The 24,599-nt window shown below is 33.9% G+C and overlaps 1 protein-coding gene across 1 annotated transcript; it reads left to right on the forward strand.

Moving 5' to 3' along the window:
* Positions 1 to 75: 75 nt before the first annotated feature.
* Positions 76 to 23,439, forward strand: fwe (Calcium channel fwe). Its single transcript, XM_068764857.1, has 5 exons — positions 76 to 145; positions 227 to 347; positions 8,905 to 9,112; positions 10,420 to 10,530; positions 20,036 to 23,439. The coding sequence occupies exons 1-5, from the start codon at positions 143 to 145 to the stop codon at positions 20,169 to 20,171; spliced, it is 579 nt and encodes a 192-aa protein (XP_068620958.1). The 5' UTR covers positions 76 to 142; the 3' UTR covers positions 20,172 to 23,439.
* Positions 23,440 to 24,599: the final 1,160 nt, after the last annotated feature.

The raw sequence follows: 24,599 nt of genomic DNA on the forward strand, positions 1-24,599 counted from the left end.
AAATCATATAAATACGTTAATAAGCATAAAACGTTTTACTTGACTACATTATTCAATTTAGTAATGAAATATATACACTGTGAAAATAACTTGTCTCGTCTGACAGGTGACAGTGCAAAGCAGTGAATTGATTTTTCCGAAAATGGTAAGATCTTTTTGTAATTATTTAAGAAATTAATGTTTACTTTATATTTAATGTTAGTAATAATGTGCGTTAAAATTATAGTCGTTTGCGGACAAGATCACGATGCTGATGGCGCGCCCGGGCGGCGAAAATGCCCAAAAAGACGATGTCCCTTGGTGGATGCGTTACGCTGGAAGAGGTCTGGGCACCGTTGGCAGTTTAAGTATGTATTTTTTTATTGTTCCTTTTAATCAAATGTTGTTATTTCAATTCTGACGATATTATTTGATGTACACGACTGAAATTATTATTGTTGGTTTATCTTATCAAAGTGGGTGGTATTCGAACATTAATATCAACAATATGTTTAATGAAAGGACGATTGGCATATATTTAAATCGTGCTAAAAATTATGTAATTTTTATGCCTTGTAATTATTTTATTTATGGTAGTATTAACAGTCACATATCACAATAAAGGAATTTTGTTTCTTTTTATGCATACTTACATACTACTTCTACATATCTACTTCATAACTTTTTATTTTAGAAAATTATACTTTTCAATTACATTATTTTTTAAAAATGTGTGAATTATTCATTTGCTTATCAACTCCATTAAGCTATGTCTACAAAGTTATCTACATTTCCTAAAGATTATTTTGCCTCTGATTTTAAGATGTAGTTATATAAACTTTTCAATGAAACTATATTGATAAATAAGTAAAGAAATGGAGATCCTACATTAAAATGAGGATAAAGAGGTAAAAATATTATTGTCATTTAAAAAATAGATAATGGATTATTTAATATATACATAATTTTTAATATTAATCTAATTCGCCTAATTAACCAAAATCTAATGGTTTAGTGGAAAAAAGTACATTTTAATTTAAGCCTATTAATAAAATTATTTATATATATTGCATAATCTAAAATGCACAGCCCCATTATTATCTTCAGAAACATTGCTTGTCATTAAACCATCAAATAAATATTATTTTTTCATAGATACTATTAAGAGTGTGAGTGTGAACTTAGATTTATATACTTTTATACACACAAACTCAAAAATTTTGTTTGGAAAATGTTGTGTACTTTTTGCCAGTTCTATGTGTTTTTGTTGAATGTTTCAATTTTTTGAATGTGTCATCTTGATTGGTGCCAAAATAGCTCAATTCTTTAGAAAAAAAAACATCAAAAACTTGTCATGTATTATTCTATAACTACCATATTCATTCAGTGCAACTTCTGGCTATTCAGCAAACTCAAAAAGCTATTGCAGGGATGCCATTTTGATATAATTAAGGAGACAAAGGAGACAAAGACAAACCAAATCGAAGAAGGTCTTGAAGGCAGTACAGGAAAAATACTTTTCCAACTGTTTCTAGGACTGGAAAAAGTGTTGGCAAAAGTGCTTTTTATTGGATGCAGATTGCTTAGAAGGGGACAATATAATATTTGAAGAATAAATAAAGAATTTACATTTTTCTAACACATTAACCTTTGTGGTTAATATGCTGAAGCATTAATGTCCAACAAGTTTAAATTGGTGAGTCTTAATAGAAAGCTCCATAGCATAAATGAGGAGGTATGCAGAAGAACCAAAGTCGATAATGTAGCTCGAAGAATTGCTCTTATAGTGGCAACGGGCAAGGCATATTGCTCATGCAACTAATGTTCATTGAGGTGAAAAGGTTCTCTAATGGAGACCACAAGCCTGTTGACGAGGTGTGGGCAACGCAACTCACTGGTTGGACCCATGATAAAGTTAAAGTCATGGTAATTCAATAGATGCAGGCATCACTAGACATGTCAGAGTAGTGATCTTTCAGGGAGGCATATGCCATGCAGCAGCAGAAATTTTATCAGACAGCCTAAATGAAATGAAATAATCAGGCGACATAACGGTAAAGGATTCTTATGGATTGAACATTCCTTTATTGAGTAATATGCTTGTAGACTAAGCTAGTACTCTGGTAAGCAGCAATTCCTCCTGAGCCTAACTTGAAACTGCCTTTGTCACCATCTGATGTCCCTCATGATATTCAGTTCTTGCAGATAGCTTACTCGTCAAAGAAAAGTCTAGGAAATAGATATTATCACTTATCTTACGCATTAATTTGCAATAAGTCATCTGCTATGTTATAACTAGTATCTTTCTACTTCTTCTCCACAACTATAAAACCTTGCAAAGTAAAGTCATAAATAAAATAGATTAAAAAATAAACAGATATAAGTTAATGATCAATAAGAGTTCTGTTAAAAGTTTCAATGTTGAATAAACAAGATTTATCTTAACCTTTAATTATTAAAAAATTACGATCTGTACAACTTAGTTTGTTTTAAATTAACGATTGTGAATGATTGTAATGGCTTCATTTAATAAAGCCTTTGACTATTACACATGGTACAGATAAAAATATGCCAGTGTTTACCATATATGTGTAATGTGCAAACAATAGACTAAACTGATTTGTTTTAATAGCTCGATAAGAATTTTGGTTTTGTTAAAACAGTACATAATCAAAATGTAATCATAGCATCCATATGTATATAGTATATCCTTAAATACCGATATAAGTGTGACTACAGATAATATTAACTTTATTTTTTTTTAATAGAATAGGTCAATGTAAGATAAATTTGAACCAAAATTTTTATCTGTGCTGATTTTTATTCATTTCACGCCATATATTTATATTTGTTTAGATTACTGCTTTTTGTCAAGGATTCCTTTTTCCATGTCACCCCCCTCGCCTTTTTGGTGAACTCTTGTTTGAAATTCGGGTAAATAAAATTTTCATATTTATTATTTTTCGATCTTCAAATAAATTTCCAGAGGATGGGCAGCAGCTTTCCCTGCGTACCATAATACCACACTGCGATCGCCAACTCGCCTGCCAAGCGTGGTGATTACGATAGATCTATCTATAGATATCTTTGAGGTGTCTACTGGCTGAAGAGAAAAGAGATGTAAAAAAAAAATTAAAATTCGAACGCATAAAAAGTAATTACAGTTTATTTTTAACACGTTGAACGCCATGGCGGACACCATGTGTCCGACAGCATACTGTCCCCTGGGGCCACACCATTAAATCGAAAATCGTCAAAAAATCGCCAAGGTGTTCTTTTTCCAAATATTGTCAGTAAAACCCTTAAAAATAATGAGCGACTTACGGAAACAACGATTTACCCATTATTTTTCTGCGGGGCCGCGCGGGTCACATGCCTTGGTAAACAGTCGAAACACTGTCCGTTGGCTCCCTAGAGGCTTCTGTCGTGATCGCGGGCATGCGGACACATGGTGTCCGACGCGGCCTCTTGGACCCAGCATGATGACAGTCACATGGTATCCGTCGCGGCCCATTGAACTAAACATGGTTTTAGTCTGGCGTTCAACGTGTTAAATTATATTTTTTGTTCTGTCTATATGTATCTAAAATTTACAATTTATTTATCGATAAAAAAACCTTATTTATATTTGATATAGTACTTTTGTAGTCGTCCTTTGAGCTCATAGACGTACTGCAAGGTGTAGGTTTCCTGCAAACATATCTTTGGGGGGGATATACCATAAATGCCGTGATTGGTGATCACAGTGTGGTATTGTGGCAAGCAGAGGACGCTGCTGCCCATCCTCTGGTAACTTGTTTGTGAGTGTGTGGCAATCCTATATAATTAATACAATAAATGTGAATTATATGAGGCTACCACTACTTTTTATTTAATAATTTGACCATATAATAGAAGACAAAGGTTGGTCGATATTTCTTCCAAATCTATTTCCTCTATTAATATCTAGCTTAAAACAAAGTACAGTAATACCCCGCTTTACGCGAGGGATACGTTCCAAAATAAATCGCGTTAACTGAAATTCGCGTATAACGAGGTTTATGATTAAACATAGTCAAAAATTATTACAAAAAAATACAAAGCATTTTAATCGATCACTTTAATTCTAGGAACACTTTATGCAACACATACTCTTATTTTTTACGGAAAAATACATCTATTGTCTTTTGGGTAACGTTTTGTTTACGTTCTTGTAAAATACGTTCATAACACCCAACACTGTTTTTAATTGTTTGACAGATGGTCAAGACACCATAGAGAAGTTGATGACTACATTATATTTATACGCACTCTTTCGCGTAATTCATTTGAGCGCGAAATTTGCAATTCGCGTTATAGTGAAACCGCGTATAACGGGGTCGCGTAAAGCGGGGTATTACTGTATAGTTAGTTAAAAATAAATTCTCCGTTAAAACGTCGCCTTCATAGATACGTAGCGATAAAGAGTACATATATTTTACATTTATATGTATCTGTGGTACAGATAACGTTAAAATTTTACTTTTAATTCGTTCAAGGTCAATGCGTAAATGCAATAACGGTTTTATATTTCTTATATATTATTTACCAGATGTAGGTGTGCGGTCTTGATATAGACGTCGAAAAATATTAAATTGACTTCGAAGTCGTGAATAGCATTTTATATTTAAAATGCGTCGTTATTTAGTAAGTTAAGGGAATGTCAGAAATAAATATAGGAAGCAGTGAGCTATGGCAGCGCTTAAAGATAAGAGTTCCTGATTTTAGGGGTCCTTTGGTTCACCTTTATTTTGGGAGGGACAGTCATTTACAGGCTTTACGAACATTTTTCATTTTCTATTAAAATGACCAGAATGTAATGTCGCTTTCTTAAGATGAATTCACACTACAACATTTTTAACAAGTTTTTATTTATAATCAACAATATGTTCACCTTTGTTATCGACAGCCTTTTGTAAACTAGTATACAAAATCAATACAGGAGCGGTAAAAATTAAACGGTTTTTCTATCAAAAATATGTCGATAGCGACGACATTACTTTCAGTTCCCACTGGTTTCCCCGAGGTCAGATTTCAAATGTATCCGACGTGATGTCCAGTATTTAGACGACATAATTTAGAAGAAATATCCGAACAATTATTAGTTTTTATTTTAAATTTAAATTTCGAACTCTGCCACCGAACACACGATCGAACACGGTGAATCGATCTGCTATATAATGACATCTTTCAATAATAAGTGCGAGTGTTTAATACGGACCCGAGTACAAGTGAATAAAAGTGCATAGATTTTTATTTTATTTAAGACCATTATATAACCAAGATGTAGCAAACAAAGTCTCGGGTTGACTCTTGGCACTAATCGGTGTAACATTACTCTTGAAGATGCCCCGTGGAGGGGTGAAACACGTGATGAGTGATTTGACGGTGGCAGTTGTCAGCAGACTGGCGGGCGGTGCACTTTGTTGCACGACTACCACTGCATGTGCGGAAGTGGCTAAATATTGGTCCTTTTTTACTTAGGATGGACTTCCGTAAGATAACACCTGATTCCATTTAATATAACCAAGATGTGTTCTTTATTATTGACGACTGTGAAAATACGAAATCTGGAGTTGTTTGGACATGTCAAGCGTGATGAGGACTCGATGGAACTTGAGGTGGTGCAAGGCAAAGTAGAAGGCAAGAGATCTCTTGGACGCTGTCCCGTGAGATAGCCGTATAATAGAGTCGCTTTTCACTTTGATGTTTAGCATAGAGTGTCACGTGGGGTTAGCTCTCAAAAGAAACAAGACGATATATTAGATGGACCGGAAAGTAATATCGTTTCCGTCGAAATATTTTACAGAGATATCGATTGATTTTTACCACTTCGGCATAGAAAATCATCTTCGAAACTAGTCTAGAACTAGTCTAGAATACCACAAAGTCTGAAAACGAAAAGATTTGAGACTTGGTCTTAAGGTCACCCGGAGAACAATGGAAAAGGCTATGTTTGGACTTTCGCTGTACGGATGTCGTGAATCCGTGCGTCTTTTTCTCCGATTGAAGAAGAAATATTTGGTGTAATTCCGACGCAATTTCCCCAAAATTCAGTTAAAACTGAATTAACACATACGCAAATAATAGTAATGCGTTAATATATGTGTGTTAGTATATAAAATGTAGTATAGTAAATGTTGAACAGAAATAAGATTAGTAAATAAATCAAGACATTTAACTGTAAATATTAAGGGGATCGGAAAGTAATGTCGTTTATATTGACATATTTCACAGAAAAACCGAATGATTTTTACCGCTCCGGCATTAATTTTGTATACTAGATGGCAAAAGGTTGTTGATAACGAAGGTGAAGATATTGTTGATTAGAAATAACTTGATAAAAATGTAGTCGTGTGAGTTTAACTTGAGAAAGCGACATTACTTTCCGGTACCACTTATAGTGAAGGAACATGTTTAAATACTTGAAATACATACTGCAACTAATTTATATAACAAGTAACCAATAAAACTGGTTCAAACGCAAACTAAAACTGATTAATACAAACTAACTACGCAATGTTCTTACTCAGACACTGCTCCCGATTCGCATCCAAAAGACATAACCACGTGACCTTATGTGAAAACCTTAATATATCTCCGTTCAGCCTACCGAACCTTCTCAAGAAAAAATCTACAGCAGAATCTTTTGATGAGTTGGCCCGGCACATTGTCCTAAATCTCAAGGCATTTAACGGTCTGTAGCGCTTGGGCAGCGACTTAAATAAAATAATGTAGCAACTAATATATAATTGTGTATTCCAAATTGTATTGTTAATATGTATAAAATTTAGCTGTATTTACCCATTATTAGTGTCCATCATGCGGTGGTAGCGATATCACGTCACACACGTGCGTGTATTGCACGGACGAGACTCGAGATGCGATCGCAAGATTCATCGATGTGGTGAATACGGCAACCGCCGCACAGATACTGGCGCCCAACCTGAGGATGGCAATGTGGAATAAGAATGAAGTGGTCGCAAAGACCTAAATGTTTAAAAATGGACATTGTTAGGGCGTCGTGAAAAACAAACTAAAATTTGATTTTAAAAAATACTATAAAACACACATTTAAAAAACTTTTAAATTAAACGGTTTTTTGATACCCATATTGTGGTGGATGTGGAAAATATGTACCAAGTCCGCCATATTGGAATGGCGTCCATCTTGAATTTTAAATTTTGACATAATCATCGTGTTTTACTAGTGTAGCCCTCTCATTTGATACCCATATTGAGGGGGTTAAGGAAAAATATGTAATCCGCCATTTTGTATCGGCGGCCATCTTAGATTTATAATGTTATTGATTTTATTATATTGTATTGTCATCTAAATTAAATGTGTGTACCAAATTTCAGATCAATCTGACAACGGGTAGGTGCTTAAATTTCAATTTCTAATTATGACCCACATAAATAAACAAATTTAGTACAGGTCGAACTAAATAAAACCGTTTAATAGGCAACGGAAGCTAATTTCTCTGGATTATAGAAAGGATAAAAAAACAATAGTATGATATTTTACTGCGTTACACAGAGGGAGGTAATTGGCCACGCGTTCCGTTAATAAACACGACGGGGTGGCCAATTATAAAACATTTGATATCATCCGGTGTTCATAGCTCAGTTGAACTCTCATGACTAATTTCGTTACAGGCATTATGTTGTCAGCGTTCCACTTTGTCAAGATTGATGACATGCAGTCTTTATTTAGGATGCTGCGGCATTGGATAGAGGTCTTATGGCCTTATTAATAACGATATGCGGATCCGAAACATGGCCACTTACGTGCCTCAAAATAAGGCTCAAAAAATTGTGACGTAATTCCTATATTCGAGGCCAAAAATGTTTTTAATCGCGGATCTTAAGTACATACATAATAATAAAAGGATTAGGGTATCCAATATCCTTTCTAATCAAATGTGCTAATAAAAAAGTTATGTTAAAATGTCACAGACCATTGAAAAGGCTTCAACGAGAACCGGAAACGTGAGATTTAATTTGAAAAATCTTTGTGAAGGTTTAATAATGGCAAATGTCGATTGTCCATTGTTTCGTATGAAGTTAGTGCTGTTAGCCTTGCGGCTTTTACAGCTTCATCGATAATGGGTTCACGGAACGGAGGGGTCCGTGAACTATATAAATTTACAAGATTCATGATTCCGAACTCGTATCAGTACTCGGCGGGGAGACGAGGTAGTCACAAAGGTAGTGGCCGCGAGATAGAGGCAGCGGAGTTAACCCAGCCAACTCTCGAGGACACAAACCCAGCGCGACCCAGCTGGCCGGCGGAACTTACGACTAGCGCGCATGTCTGGTCAGTGTTGCGTACTGAGTGAGGAGTTAAGTGTTGACGGCAGCGTGGACCACTCGGCAATCTAAGGAAGGATACTGATCCTACCTCGGATCGCCCACGCTGTTCGCGGCGGCGGCGCCGGAAGGCCGACGCCGTTTACGTATCGGACGATGAGAAAATGGCAAATGTGCGATATCTGTATGAACATTGATCGTCTATGGAACGAAGTCTTATTTTTAAGAGGCAAACTGCTAACGCGACAGCTGCTTATGTTTTGATTTAAGGAACTTTTAAAACAGCCAATCAAGAGAAAATTACAAAATTCTTCAAAACATTGTTTATTATGCCTTAAGATAATTAATTAAAATGTTCATAAACTTAATTAAATATCTTTTTATATATATGTTTTATTATCTCACGTAGGAACGTATCGCTCTATAATTCTGTATATATTACGATCCCGTATTTGCGGTTTATATTTATGAAACATATACCCCGCGAACAAAGAGATACTATATTAAAAATGTATCGTCTACCCGATTTATCGGTCGGCATATCCAGCAGATACTCTGCCCAACACTGGGATGATTGTCTAAATTCGTTTTCCAGTCGCAATCCTGCTCGGTGTCTTCAATTGCCTGAGCCTGTTGAGCCTGAACGTGCCATGCCTGATTGCGGGAATATGGCAGATGCTGGCTGGCTTCATAGTGATTGTCTGTGAAGCGCCGTGCTGCTGTTTCTTCATAGACTACGTGCAGACATTGTCCGACAAGATGGAGTCCCGACCGTACTGGAACAAGGCAGCCTTCTACGTAGGGTGAGCACAACTTTCATATTTAATGGAATCAGGCGTTACCTTGCGGAAGTCCACCCTGAGTAAGAAAAGTACCAATATTTAGCCACTTCCGCAAGTGCAGTGGTAGTCGTGCAACAAAGTGCACCGCCCGCCAGCCTGCTGACAAATGTGCATGCGGCAAACTATGCGAACTACACAACTGCCACCGTCAAATCACTCAACACGTGTTTCACCCCTTCACGGGGCATCTTCAAGAGTTATGTTACACTGATTAGTGCCAAAGACAGTCTCTGTGGCTAAATATTGGTCCTTTTCTCACAACTTTCGTCGCTTTCAAGCTGAACCAACCGAACTAGTCCTCAGGTTATAACTCCAAACTGCCATAATCCAAAACTTGAGTTAGATTTAATCACATCGCTAGCAAGCTAAGCCGAAACGTCGCCACCACAACCGGTCTTGCGCTTGTTCTTGCTCTCCACTTCCAGCGACTATCCTATGTCATTAGTCGAACTAATAGGTGGCTTCACGACTAGTGGTCGTGACTCAATAACCTCCCGGCCTCAACAGTCAACGATTGCAGGAGATATGCCCCGTCTATTTCCACTTTAGACATCACGCATTTCTGCTATGCAGCTGTAGTCGTGCAATGAAGTGCGAGTTTATGTTTATGTTTAAGTATGTATGTATGTTTGTGTATATTTATGTACATTTGTTTGTGAATATGTTTTTTATTTACACGTGAACTACCCTTTATAAGTACTATTATCTTTTCCTTACTATGGTTGTCTGTATGAGATTGCCTTGTGTGATAAGACCGCCCATTGTACTTTTCTGCATATTATTGTAAAACTTATTAAATGTATCTTATCGTGTACAATAAAGAATATTAAATAAATAAATAAAATAGAAGTGTGAAGTAGACTCGATGTTTGGCACTGGTCGGTGTAACAACTGAGGATGCCCCGTGGAGGTGTGAAACACGTGTTGAGTGAATTAACGGCGGTAGTTGTGTTTCGCAAACAATGCGCTCATTTATCAGCGGGCTGGCGGGCGGTGCATTTGATTGAACGACTACTGCTGCATAGCGGAAGTAGCTATATATTAGTTCCTTTCATAGTTAAGATGGACTTTCGGAAGGTAACGCCTCTATTAGATATCACGCATTTTACTAACAACGATTTAACATCCTAAGAACATTACTGTCGTGGGTAGATCGATACGTCGTGCTGACTTTATCGCTTCATATTACAAATCAATCTACCCTCGAAAAGAAAAAGTTAATCTACCCTCATTTATTGCGTGGGTAAATAAGGTTGATTCTTTTGCAGTTTGGCGCTGCCACCCTTCTTCCTGTGCTTCCTGAGCCTGAGCACGTGGTTCGGCAGCGGCATGATCTTCGGCACCGGGATCATCTACGGCATGATGGCGCTCGGAAGGAAGTCAGTTTTTCAAATAATTTGATATTTACACTTGTAGGTTAACATTATTCAAAAGTGGTGACATATGGTTCATGGAGGTCTATGCTTCACATTACCTGGTGATTGAAGCAAAATATATCTAAGTTAGATTAAAAAGGTTTAGCATATTGGTAGCCTATATATATTATAGATTTGCGAACATAGGTCACGGATTCGACTCCCGGGATGCAATCTTATATAATACAAATTCTGTGTATTAATTATATAGGATTTCCAGTGCGATCATGAAACACTTGCCATGTGTAGCGATAATGGTATATCTCCCTGTTGATATCTTCAGAGGAAGTCTATGTCTTCCAGTGGGCGTCCATGGAACGAAAAGGTTTAGACTTCTAAATCATTTTACTGTACCCTAATATCGATGCATTGTAATGTATAATAATAACTGTAATGTCCCCGCGTTTGATTTGCGAATTAAACTTTTATATGTGTTCACGGAATCACGTGTATATGTACTTAAGAACAGGGGTGAGCAACATTTTTGATCAATGGGTCAATTTAATTTTTAACCGTTTTTTGGCGAGGCCGAGAAATTTATTTTAATGAACTAACATTGAAAAAATATATACAATTTTTAATGAGAAATTTGGATCCGTTTTTTCGATAAGTGTATATATAATACGTACGCAGCTGTCTAACCAAGTTTCAATTGATAATTATTATTGATTAATTGTTTCGGTTTAGCAAGTACTGCCACTTTATTGTAATTATTTTATAGCAATATGTATGAGACAATAAAAAAACATACAGTTTTTAGCGAAAAATTTAGATCCGTTTTTTCGATAAGTGATATATAATACGTACGCAGGTTTCTTACCGTGCATTAATTTCAATTGATGGTTATTATTGATTAATTATTTCGGTTTAGCAAGTGCTGCCATTTTGTTGTAATTATAACAATATATATGAGAGATACTATGTAAAAAAAAAAAACAATTTTTGAAAAGCTAGATGGATTGCGTAACCATGTTTAATGGACCGCGTGTTGCTTACCCCTGCTTGATATACACATAACTGTGACGCAGTTGACTCGGAGTCAGACTGGAATTGGATTGCCTTTCATAACGCCCTCGATATCAACATCTGTCCTTCCTGGCTGAGACATTCTGCTTCAGTCTCCTTGCAGCCGGAACTACGGACCCAGTTGTTAGGTCTAGAGCAGAGTTCCCCAAACTTTTTTGTGTCGTAGACCCCTTGCCATGTTTTTCCGTGTTGGGTAGACCCCTACTTACCTGATATTGATTTCCTGTAAATTTCTAACTGTAGTGAAGTTTAGTGTTAAAAACTTAAAGTAAAATCACATGTTAATTTATACATTTATTAATTGATTTTAAATTAAAACTATTCAAAATAAAATTCTATATCTGTTATGTAAAATATACATAACATATTAATATTTTTTTCACTTCATAGGTACTTTTATAAATAATGTAAATGTTTTGATATTATGAGATAGTATGATGTAAGTAAATAGGTACTATCAGTGTATGTGTTCCACTATCTTGGACCCCCATTTTCATTTCATGGACCCCCAAATTTTTTTTCGCTGACGTAGACCCCTTGCAGGTTGTCATAGACCCCTGGGGGTCGATATAGACCACTTTGGGAATCACTGGTCTAGATTACTACTGAACCAGTCAGTCTACTGCATAAGCGGTACTGGTAGTTGGTGTCAGATTCGTAGTGGCTATATGATCGTACATTTTCGTGGACCTGGCCAGGTGTCATGTTAACGGTCTTGAGAACAGGTCGCATGGTGGGTGATTGCGCGGTTAGGAGAGACAGCGGTAGCTTGCTGACTGAAATATATGATAGATAAAAAATCCCACCACCGCCGGGTGTAGTTTAGGCTAGATCCCGTGATGGGAGTCGAGAAGTGAGTGTGCCAACAACTCTGGTAACATATCAGGGTAATATGGGAGCCAGCTTACCTGGCGCCTCGAGCGAGGATTGAATCGTTAATGCGTTCTTGGTGATGTAGGTAAGAGTAAGGATGAACCTTTCGACTCCATCACTTCCTTGAAGAATCAGGTAGTACGTACGCGCACGGGGCAGTCACCCTTAAAGAGTACTGCTGCCGGAGACGGTGGAGACCAGACCAACCGTAAAAAGGTCTTCGGGCGTACTATCCCCATTGTTACCAACCTAACGGCTGGGAACTTTGCGGAGAGTATGATTCAAAAATCAGGAATTGGTTATACAGGATGATGTTTAAACAATAGATTCACACATATGTTTGATATAAAAAATACCACGCGTAAAATCTTTTTATAAATATCGTTTCAAAAATTTTTGAGGCCTTGGAACATTATATTACTATGTTTGATTTGCACAGTTTGATTACGTAATAATTTCGAAAATTTATTAAAATTTGAATTAAATATTTTTACGCTGTTAATAAAATTTAACTCCTGGCACATTGGGTTAGTTACACTGAGAAATGGGTCTTTTAATCTGGTGAAAGAGTAACATGGCTTTCCATAGGTTTCCGTGCTGGTGCTTATTTGTCGTGAAGTAGAAGGGGGCCAGGTATGTGAAGGTTTAAAGAGTCTACCATCTAGTGTAGCAACCAGGCCCCACTCTCCAATTAAATACCAATTGCTGCTTTAAAAGTTCATTCCAGAAGTGACGCGATATTCGCTCTTGACAGAACTAAATCCAACAGATTATAGAGAGATATCACTTTTATATCTTTCGCTTCCTACCTTCATCAGGTACAAATTCACTATGAATATATTTATTGCCATTTCGTTGGCAATGCCGCCGTGAAATGTGACTACCTTAGTATAGTCCTGATGTTACTCTTCAGCTAAGTTTCCGGGAGTAGGTTCAGGAGCTCCTTTAGCGGTTTAGAACCCCAAGCTAAGAGAAATTAAATCAAAATCCGAAAAGAATTAAAAAAAACTCCGTGTATGCTACTCCATGTTTTATAACACAATTTATATATAATTATATATATATTCTACCACTTAAAAACAGGTGATGGTATAAAAATACAAAATACGTAGTAAAGTTAGAAGATACTGTGTTTATAATAGGTTATGTAATGGTGTGTCCTTCTCTTACATGTTGGTAGTGTTAAAAATAGCACACGCTATAAATTCTAACAGCTTAATGCTATTAACGGGTTGGTAATAACGAAACGCTTTATACAATATAACTGTTTGAAAATCAATACGTAAATATTGCTAATTGGAACAGCGGAGCTATATTTAATATTTGCATAGTGAAATCATAACATGGATATGCATATTTGACAATATTCACTGGAATTAACAATCCGGAATTTATTTAGCCTACAACCGTTTATACTTTTAAATTCTCTTTTGTAAAGTCGATGTACATTCAAATAAGAGCACGTCTTTTATGAACTAGTTCCATAAAATAAAGACAGGGCCAATACCATTATTATACCATATATTACAATCGTTAACATTGATATTAATAAAATTAAAAGAAAAAAATTGACGAGTTATAAAAAGAAAAGAAATAATTGTAAACATGTTTTATTTTCTTTTTATTGACTTTGTATATCCCCGCGGCATGACATGTCCATACGTTGACGACATTGTTTTAAAAATCGCCAGTTTAAAAATAAAAACAAATGAACTTTTTTCAAATTCGTAAATAAAACTGTTTATAATTCTACTTTGATAAATTCATTTTGTGTTTTAGGGTTATGTTTAATGGAGTTTTAATTTTATTATGGATATATATTTATTATGTTTATCTATTATAAATTTACAAAAAATCATGAATTTATATATATATATATATATATATATATATATATATATATATATATATATATATATATATATATATATATATATATTAAAGCATATTCATGTTATGACGTCACGATGTGAATAAAAGGTACCACCGATTTCAATTACTAAAAGCGTTTGACTTTATAAAGAAAAACGAAGATTTTAAAATGATTAGAGGTGTTTTTAATAAAGATAATTTATTACATTAAACAACTGGCACAGGTAATATATGTTTATATCTCTTGTCAAAGTAAAATTATTATATGTGTATATGTAATAATAATATTAACTATAGTGTATATGTATATTTGTAAGTGTGCTGTGTACTAACGAGTTGGGGGTTGCTTATGTGTGCGTGCACGGGCAGAGGGTCTCGCGACGACATGGCGGCGATGGCGGCGGGGGGCACGCCCCCGGGCGCTCCGCTGGCGGCGTCCAGCGACCACAACGTCACCCTCATGGAGGACCCAGACGTCTGGCGCCCTAACTAAAGGCAAACGCCCTTAACCACGCTTTTATTGCATGCTAGAAGAGCTTACGCCAATTTCTCAACGTACATCATATATCATGCTTTATTTGTACAATTATATATACACATAAGCCATCAGTACTCTATGTACACGTTATTTCATCATTTTATCTATAGCAGCACACCCACTGTTGGACATGGTTATCCCATATACATTTTCACTAGGACCGAATGTTGTCTGTCCACTTTGTGGTTGACCTTGACTGCGCTCGCCAGTCCTTGGTCTTCACTCCGAAACCTTCAGCGTACACCATCATGATGCAATCGTCCTTAGTAGACGTGGTTTATAATCATCACAAACCGCGGAGAGCGCTTAAGTCTCCTTACTCTCCAAGCGGAAAACGCATTGTGCCGAATTGATGGTAAATGGTGAATGCCAAGGTGACGAGTTTGGGCAGCAATCACCGGGGGCTCGACAGCAGCCTATAGAAGACGCTAGTGAGCGCCTTTTCTGGCTTAAAAAATATACATTTTCAATAGGACCGAATGTTGTCTGTCCACTTTGTGGTTGTCTTTGGCTGCGCACGCCAGTCCGTGGTCTTCACTCCAAAACCTTAAGGACATCATTTTTGTCTGCCCCATTGCCACTTTAAACTGCTGGGTCATGCTGCTTATTTTTGTCACGTCATTTATTTTCTATTATTTCTTTATAAATAACATTACCACACATTTGCTTCATTTTTAAATATATATATAGCACGAAATTAAAATTTTATATTTATTATTAAGCAATTTTATTTGGGCTCGTTCACAGATTTTTGATCTGTCCGCCATTGTGAGTAAAAATTTTGGGCGCCATTTTGTAATGAATTTACAAAATGGCGCTCAAAATTTAAAGCTTACAATTCACATAGATAGCGTTTTAAATAATCTGAACGTTATCGAAACAACTGATTTTAGAAAAAAAATGTTTGTGTTTGTTGCGGGCTCTTCTTAGATCATTCGTTTAAACCCTTTATAGCTTTTTTGATTTATCATATGCATTATATGATTTATAACATTATTCTGTGTTGTATAATGTATATATATGTATACATCTATAAATGAAATGAATATAAGTTCAAATTGATATTTAAAAGACATCGAAAAGTTTTTTTATGTTTTTGTGGTAATAAGAGTGATAAAAAAATAGGTGGTATCTTTACAGGGTTGAATGTACAGCTCAATTGCTGTCAGTATATAGTAGATCTTATACAAAAATCATTATAGTAAGAAGAAGCGTGTTCGAAATTCGAATCACATTATTTAAAATTAACTATAGTTTATTATCTCCTGAAATCTTTGTAATGCGAGAAATTATTGAATTAACATATTTTAGAGTGATCGCTTTATACAGGTGATAGGAAATAGGTTTTAAAGCCATTGTTGAAAAGAGACATTGTAATAAAAATACTTGTAACAGCTCCTAATAGATACCGGACTGTTTGTATTTCGTGCGAAAGAGATAACGCACTACTAAGCCTAAATTAGCCGATTGTCTCTTTCCAAAGGTCAATGTTCAATATTTATCGCCGGGTACTGTATATATCTCTTTATCCTCTTTTTATATATTTAGTACATTTCATTAGATTTTATTTTTTTAATGTCTATTTTTCTAATGACAAGTCTACTTGGGCCAGCCCTATGTTTATTTTTTTTGTGTGCCGTCATTTAATTTGTAGAACTAATCGTCTCTTATCGTTTGTTGAACGTTCTGAAGGTTAAAGAAGAAAGAATTAGTTACCGTCTTCAAAATCTAGCGGAAATCGACGCAGGACCATTTTGTATGTTATCGATTTTTATTATTTAAAATAATCGATCTTCATTTTTAGCGTGTTCATTATTCGTTTTTAATGTTCATGTTTCATTAATTCATTTTTGATCATTCGCAGTGACCACTTTTGAATGGTTCCCATGCGTCATCTGAGTTGAGTCCGCGACAAATTTAGAGCATTTATCTGTGTTGAATTTAACAAAATCTTTAATACAGTGAACAGCGCTATTCATTTCCAAGTTCTGTTGTAACTTAATCCTTTACACCAGGGGTGTGCAACCTTTTTAAAATAAAAGAGAAATATGTAATTAAAAAAGTAAAGATTTCATTTTAAAATTTAGATCAAAAGTAAGACCAAACAAGAAAAAACAGAATTTCATTCGTTTTAATTTTTAATAAAAAATATGGTAGGTTTTTTTTTCGATACAAGCTTTTCAAAATCGGCCGAAATTGATGTGGTCTATATAAATTGTTACATTATAAATATTTTTATAACAATATGTAGATGGGAGAAAGTCGATAAAATATTTTAATTTTAATACCGCATGGCACGCCGCATAAATATTTTTAGCGGACCGCGTGTTGTTCATCCCTGCATTACACTATAATAGGATATTTTTTTAAGTCATTGTATTATGGTAAAGTATACAGTTGACAGATATTTCCTCATTTTGCGAAAGAAGGTTATGACAAATATAAGAATATCTATGCGAATATGTAATTAAAACCAGCTGACGCTTTACGAAGAGTTTATTATCGTTGAAAAATCCTCACTTAATAAGTTATAAGACAACATATAATGGCCATTCAGTCGACTACTAACGCCATCTAGTGTACTTGGACGTAAATTAAATCTTAACACCTTGATATACAATGAGGACTCTGACTTGTGGCGCAATATATATACGTATATATATAAATATATAAACTTTATTAAATATTACATAGCAATGTAAGTTTTAACATAAAACGCACTGATTCTATTCTTGTCAATATGTGTACCTCTGGCGCCCCAGGCAAGCCCAATTCAATTCATCCTTCGAATGCACGATCTACATTTTGTTTGTATGTCAAATTGTTAAATCCAGTAAAATGAAATTACGTTAATACAGATATAGGTACATAAAATATGATTAGACAAAAATTATATTACACCAATTACCTCACTTTGCGTCGTGGTTACGTTCGAAAAAAACACGACGCAAATTGAAACGCCGCAAAGTGAATTAAGATTTTCTATAGCAAACCATGTAAAGATCGAAGATAGGTTCCAGAGTTACGAAAATACTACGTTAAAAAGAAAATTGAACAAAGTACATTTAAATTACAAAAATAATATAACTCTGCCAATAAATAAATTGGAATAATATTTACCTTTTTTGTGACCAGAAACAGAACAGAAAAATTTATATAAATTTATTATTCTCTTTTAAAAAAAAGCACAACACACGACGTAATTGAAACTGAACTCTTAAAATTAGCAAAACAAATTAAAAATAATACTGTATTTCAATTGCGTTGATTTTTAATAAGATAGGGAATCCCCGAGTTTTGATGGCATGGCGCAATTAGAAACAAAAGTGTTGCCATCTTTCAGAAAAAAAGAAAATTTCCAAAAGAAATTAAAGACTCGAACCCAAAACAATGCAACCTCGAAAATGTAACGACGCACAGTGAAAATTAGTACTAATTAAGCAGCGACGCAACTTCGAAAAAACGTAAAACGAAACGACGCAAAGCGAGGTATTAGTGTATATATAAATAAGGAGTAAATTTATGATGGTCATTAGAGAAAATATAACCTAAAAATTGTTAGTTCGTGTAAGGAATAGACAGGATTTATTTATCAATTAAATCCTATATCTTCCTTACACGCTACAAATAAATTTATTTTAAGATATAAATCATGAATAATTACATTTAACTGTATTAATAATAAAAAAAGAAATATGTGAAATGCGGCAAAGGATGGAAGGCGAAGGAAGAATGTATGTTTTTTTTAAAATTCGAATCTAAATTCCACAGACATTAGCGTCCGTGCCTTTTGTTTTTACAATTGCGTTTAATGTTCGAATTTCGAATTTTTGCTCATGTTTTGCATTTCAGTGTTTACTGTCTCTTAACCCTTTCCACTCCAAGGCTGTTATGTAGCATCGATAAAATTTAATTGAATTATAGTATCTTGCGATTCTAGAATATGTTTCATTCATTCGTGATTCAAACATTTTAGTAAGAAAAATCTTTCCTGTTTTAAAATTTTCCGCAAAAAGAAGTGTTACACCATGTCGAGTATCACTCGACAGTGGAGCTTGTGGAACAAAATCAGTGTCGAGTGACACTCGACATTGGAGTGGAAAGGGTCTATTTTAACTACGCCTTAACAATGTTATTACATAATATTAAGATGCCAAAATAAGAATACTTCGCTATATCGATGTTTTAAGCACGCTTCGACCACATTACACAACACAATATTCACTTCACATTTTTTTTGTGCAGCTTATCCGATTCGGGAAGTACCATTGATTAAATTCTAGATAAATAATTCATTATTATATGTCTTGTTACAGTTGTAAATATTTAAATGGGTGAATGTATAGTTCGTTCGGTTTCAACTAATGTATGGAACACCTTGTACAAAAATTGTTTTTTTTTTTTTAAATTATTCAATGAGGCAATGAAAATCAAAATTCGTGCTACTACATAATAAAATTATTTTTTGTTTACTGTAGTACTTTTCGTGTAGAATTTTTATGGTCCTTGCTATTGGGAACCTCTGGTACTTCTATCTTGTTTTGGAACAGGCTTTTCATTTCTTCTTAATATTTTTTTCACATCCTTTTTTAGTTATTTTTTTGCACGTCTTTCCTCTTCTTTCGTTCTACAATTTTATTTCATTCTTTTCCATGTTAATTTCCGTTCATTCATCGCCTCGTTCCATCACAGAATTACCGCATTCGTATATTTGTTTTTTTTTCTTAAAGTTTAATTCTAATTCTGCCTCCTGTTTACTTGGTGGCTTGCCCGACCTGTATTTGTTTTATTTATTTTTGTAACATCAGACTTTGTACTGTCAGAAGTTATTGACTTGTAACATTTCGATACAAAAATAAATTAATATACATATATATAAATTAATGTTTATCTGTATGTCTTTTTACTCGAAGAGTTTATGTTGAATATAATGACTCAAAATTAATTCAATTTTGTTGGTTGCGTTGCAATGCCTAGGATACATTTAGTGTTACATATTTCAAAGTGATCACTTTATAAAGAGTGATTGTAAATAGGAGTAAGAGCTTTAAATTTGTTTGATTATAAATGAGTTATTACGTTCACTATTTAAATATTTCAATGTAACCTTTGATATCTAATGAGGTGTTTCGTGTTAAAATATTTATATGGATGATTTAGAGCGTCAGCTGAGGAGATGAGGACATCGGCAGCGACGCTGGAGGCTGGTCTAGGGCAGCCAACGACCGCGCCGCGTGCCAACCTCGTTGCCAACGAGCAGCCAGTCGCCTTCACCGGCTTGCCGCTCCACAACTGACCATACGACAATCGGTAACACTTACCCCCCCTTCCTCCTACATCCCCTATTTCCATCCCTTAATATTTAACAATGTTGTAATTATAATGTTCGCAATCATGGACTGTAGACTAGATAATGCTAATTTAATAATAATTTATAAACACCGTATCACACCGAAAGCTATTCCGTGGCGATCATGTTCGTAATTGTCTCTTTACTTTATACCCGGGACCACTGCGCCACGGTTTCGATTTCTGTGTGACACGCGCCCTAAACATTCGATATTATCCATTTTAAATATTGAACCGTTAATGTTATTCCTATATAAAATATGACATTTTGAGATTTGTATGAAACCTCCTTCGTTTTAAAAAATAACATCTACAAGGTTTTTTTTTAAAATTAAGTCTACAGTCGCGTTTTGACAGATGTATAGTTCTTCCGATGTGTGTAACAGACATTTGAAAGAAAAATAATATTATTTTGTAAATGGAACATGTCATTTTGAAGTGTGAACATACATTTTACCGCCAAAAAAATTAAAAAATAATTAACAACATTTTGATTTTTAAACTAATGTTGCTATTTGATAATGTTGTCCTCCATAGTGTTGCGAGTGTAATTCTATCATAATTTTGCTCATAGATAGTGAAAATATTTTTTTCTCTCCCTCTAATGTAAATGAATTATATGCAATTATATAAAGTAATTATATATAGGTAAACTTGTATGATAGATGTCCGTATATATTGTAATTAGGTCGTTACCAGGAACTTGTATGTTAACGATGAGGCTTTTAGGGCGAATTGGACCTTGGTTCACTGACAATAGGGTCATAAATTGCATGATGTGTCCACAAGTCTCTGTTGGCATGTTTTTTGGTATATACGTTAGCATATAATTTGGAATGCGTTTTGCCGTTATTACATATCTATTTGTTATTTATGGTTGTAATCATGTAAGAATAGTTAGTATTTGAGTTTGAAATTCTTCAAGTACCCTATTTTCCTTGTATACTATATATTTATAAGTTAATTTAGATAAATACGTCGTGAACAGATAACGGTATAAATCATGAGCGCTAACAAATATGTGGGTAGAACTCAATAGATCCATTATAAAACAAAAATAATTTATTATCTGTGACACAACTGACATTTGGTTTTGACGAGCGACTTATCTGTCACTCAAAATCAGATCATTTATTTTAACCCTTTCGTTACCAGCGCCGAAGTCGGAAGACATCCAGTGTACACGCCGCGTATGTACCAGTGCCGCATTTTAGGTGGCATCCATTTGTCGTTTTTTACATTGCATTGTTATTGAATTGATTTCTCTAAGGGTACAATTATCTTAATGAATGCGCCTTTACTCAAAAACAATTCTTCGAAAGTATAGTATATGTTTGTAAACTAAAATTAAAAATATAAAAAAGTATCACCGCAATAATAATCTACTAAGGTTGACCGAAAGACAATTTACTTTCAATTTATAAATCAGTAGGAATAAATCGAAGTAGAAGGTGCGTTGTTTGCAGTGCAAATGGCAAAAGACGGGAAACTAAATATGAACGTGAAGAATGTAATATGGGCTTATGTGTAGATCTCTGTTTTAAGATTTATCACAGCCAAATGAATTACTAAGAATTATCATACTAATTAATACACTAGTAAAATCTTTAAATGTGTAACACTAATGAGAAAATTCGAATATCAGTCTACCGCCATGCAATGTGCACAATTCGCGGCGCGCCGGTTCAGTAGCGTCACTTCGGTGGAACAGACTGCAGCAAGGAAAGGGTTAATTAATTTTTTTTAATGCTTCAAGCGCTCAAGATCATTTTCTAGAAGTAAAAATCAAGTGCTTTCTATAGTAACCCGTCAGTGCTTTTACAAACACAATATATTAAACCATGTAAAATGTAATTGCTTTCTGCATATATGTAATGTGATATTGGTCTATGATTTTATTGTATATTGTTTTAAAGAATTTAAAATCAACTTACTTGTGGAACGTTGAATTGAATGTGTATAAATATGTTATTTCAATAAATATTTAGAAAAAAAAATCGAAGTCAGTTGAAGTGGTTTCTTTGGTATGTAATTTTAGGTTATGTTAGATAATAATGCATTCCAAATTGTACTGAATATGGGTCTATATTTAATTTCTTTTAAATACACCCTGTACCATAAATGTGTATTTGTTGAAAAAAAATTTTTTGTTAGAAATGTAAAATATATTGGAAATTTGATGAAAAATACAAAAGCTACCTCAAAATTTTTGCAATTAGATGATTGTATATGTAGAAAAAAATTATTAAAATATTAAATTGTGTACAGGGGGTATTGATATCAACCTTATCATATCGTTCTGCATTTTTAATTTTTAATTTAGCTTACGAACGGATATTGAATAATCGGAAGTATATTCGCCTAGATTTATAAGCTAAGTAATTATGGAGAAGGCTTCTCCAGTACAGCATTCGAGAACATTCGATAAAAATATCTTTAACATTAGTGGTGATATTTATATTTACAGTGCCTAGCAGGATATATATATCTAGAAATATTTTCATAAAAGCTAAATCCGTAAATAATTATTAATAAATTCGATTCTATAATAGAAGCATTAAATTTGTCAATTTTAAAATCCCGTGATTTATAAATACAAAAGTGTTCTCCTTAGTAAGCTAACCCTTATATCATAGGCAAATATACACCCGAATATACGGTTTCTGATTATGAATTAACTAACATTGTGCGTAAATGAATTAGACAATTGTTTCTTTTTTGTTATTGAAAATGTTACTAAAAAAAATTGTATCCAGATAAAACTATAACTGTTACAATTTTTAAAAACGGATATTTTTATAATCTGTAAGAATGGCCTGATGGTATAAGTATTATTGTGTAAAAGACCCTAGTCCCTAGGTAATGTTATTTCTAGTTTAACTTGCTCACACAGCCAATGTTAATTGTGATCGTCTCTATTTTGTGTTAATGTTGCCAGTTCATATACAGTTGATAATTATGAATGGCAACATGTTCGAATGACTAGTGCGTATGCTTTCGCGTGCTTGAAGAAATCTAGAATTAAATGATTTTATTAACCATTTACATGAATTTAAATAAATTGTCGCAACGTTATTTATTTATAATTGTATAGTTTTTTACATCTGGCAACTGTGTATTGGATATGAATATATGGGCCGATTTTCAGGCACTAAAATTTTAATTTTTAAATGAAAATCAATGTTTTATTATATTGTTTATATTATGTCCATTCAGCTATTTATTTGCATATTAATATATAAATAGTGTTTGTTATAAGATTCCTAAATAAAAACATTGACTTAAGCAAAATGTAGACATACCCTTTAGTGCAACATAACATAAAAGGTGATCTATTTAAAAAAATGGAAGATTTATTCTAGAATTTTCAATTTATGAGGTCACCTTTGAATAATGTTGGTATTATTAAAAATCCTTGCATGATAACAAGTATATACAGTTGTATAGTGTATACATTTTAAGCGTTATTTCAAATCAGTTACATTAAAGTTTAGAATGGCATATCTGTAATAAATGTGTGTACATTGACTTGTTTCATTTATTCCACTCTATGAATATCCTATTAGAAATTATTTAAGAATATATTTGATTAACAAACATCATTGAAGCAACATTTGACACATTTCAACAAATATGCAATGTAAGTGATAATAGAATTTTTGAAAATAATATGAGGAAATATATATTTTTAATAAAGGTATTTCCATATTTTGGTTGTCTGTAAGAAATTGCCTTGAGTGATAATTCCACCCACTTGTACATTTGGTCTTTACTATTATGCAAATATGTATTCTAGCATGTACAATTGCATATATATGTTCTTCCAGTTCAATCCTTTGGCATAAGGCAAATAATACAATAATAAAAATTAACAAGGTATTAGCGAAAGATAAAATGTCTAAATATATATATCTGTCAATATTTTCCTAATGAGTATCTAATGATGGGCAGTTTAGATACCATAGGAGCTTGCCAATTACTGCTGTAATAATACAAGCAATTTAAAACAACAATAAGGTTTTTAAAATGAAACGAAAATAAATTTAAAACATGTTGATTAAAAACCGACTAAAAGGCATATTATATAAACGAATATTTAAATGACAATAATTCTTGGTAAGGATGTGTTTTGACTATATTGTTTTCATTTAAGATATATCTAACAGAAAGTGTATGTAACTAAATCACTATAGTTAAACATGTTTCAAAATGTACTGAGGAGTTTTTCTCCTTCACTATACAGTGCGAAGAAGAGTAGACTCAAAAATCGTCACTAAAAGATTAAAGGGTCCACTATTTAATTAATTTGATTTTATCTTTTAGAAATTATTGGTTAACGGAGTCAGGAGCCAGATTCGTCAGTAATCAGAGAAAC

Source organism: Battus philenor, unplaced genomic scaffold, assembly GCF_028537555.1.
Source record: "Battus philenor isolate CCGP_79_NKW_IND1 unplaced genomic scaffold, ilBatPhil1.0.hap1 SCAF_2, whole genome shotgun sequence".
In the NCBI taxonomy this organism is placed as follows: Eukaryota; Metazoa; Arthropoda; class Insecta; order Lepidoptera; family Papilionidae; genus Battus; species Battus philenor.

What these genes read in the sequence shown, in the direction of transcription:
- fwe (XM_068764857.1), top strand. An exon ending in GGGCACCGTTGGCAGTTTAA is followed by an intron (nt 348 to 8,904) that starts GTATGTATTTTT and finishes TTCGTTTTCCAG; the next exon opens with TCGCAATCCTGCTCGGTGTC. An exon ending in AAGGCAGCCTTCTACGTAGG is followed by an intron (nt 9,113 to 10,419) that starts GTGAGCACAACT and finishes ATTCTTTTGCAG; the next exon opens with TTTGGCGCTGCCACCCTTCT.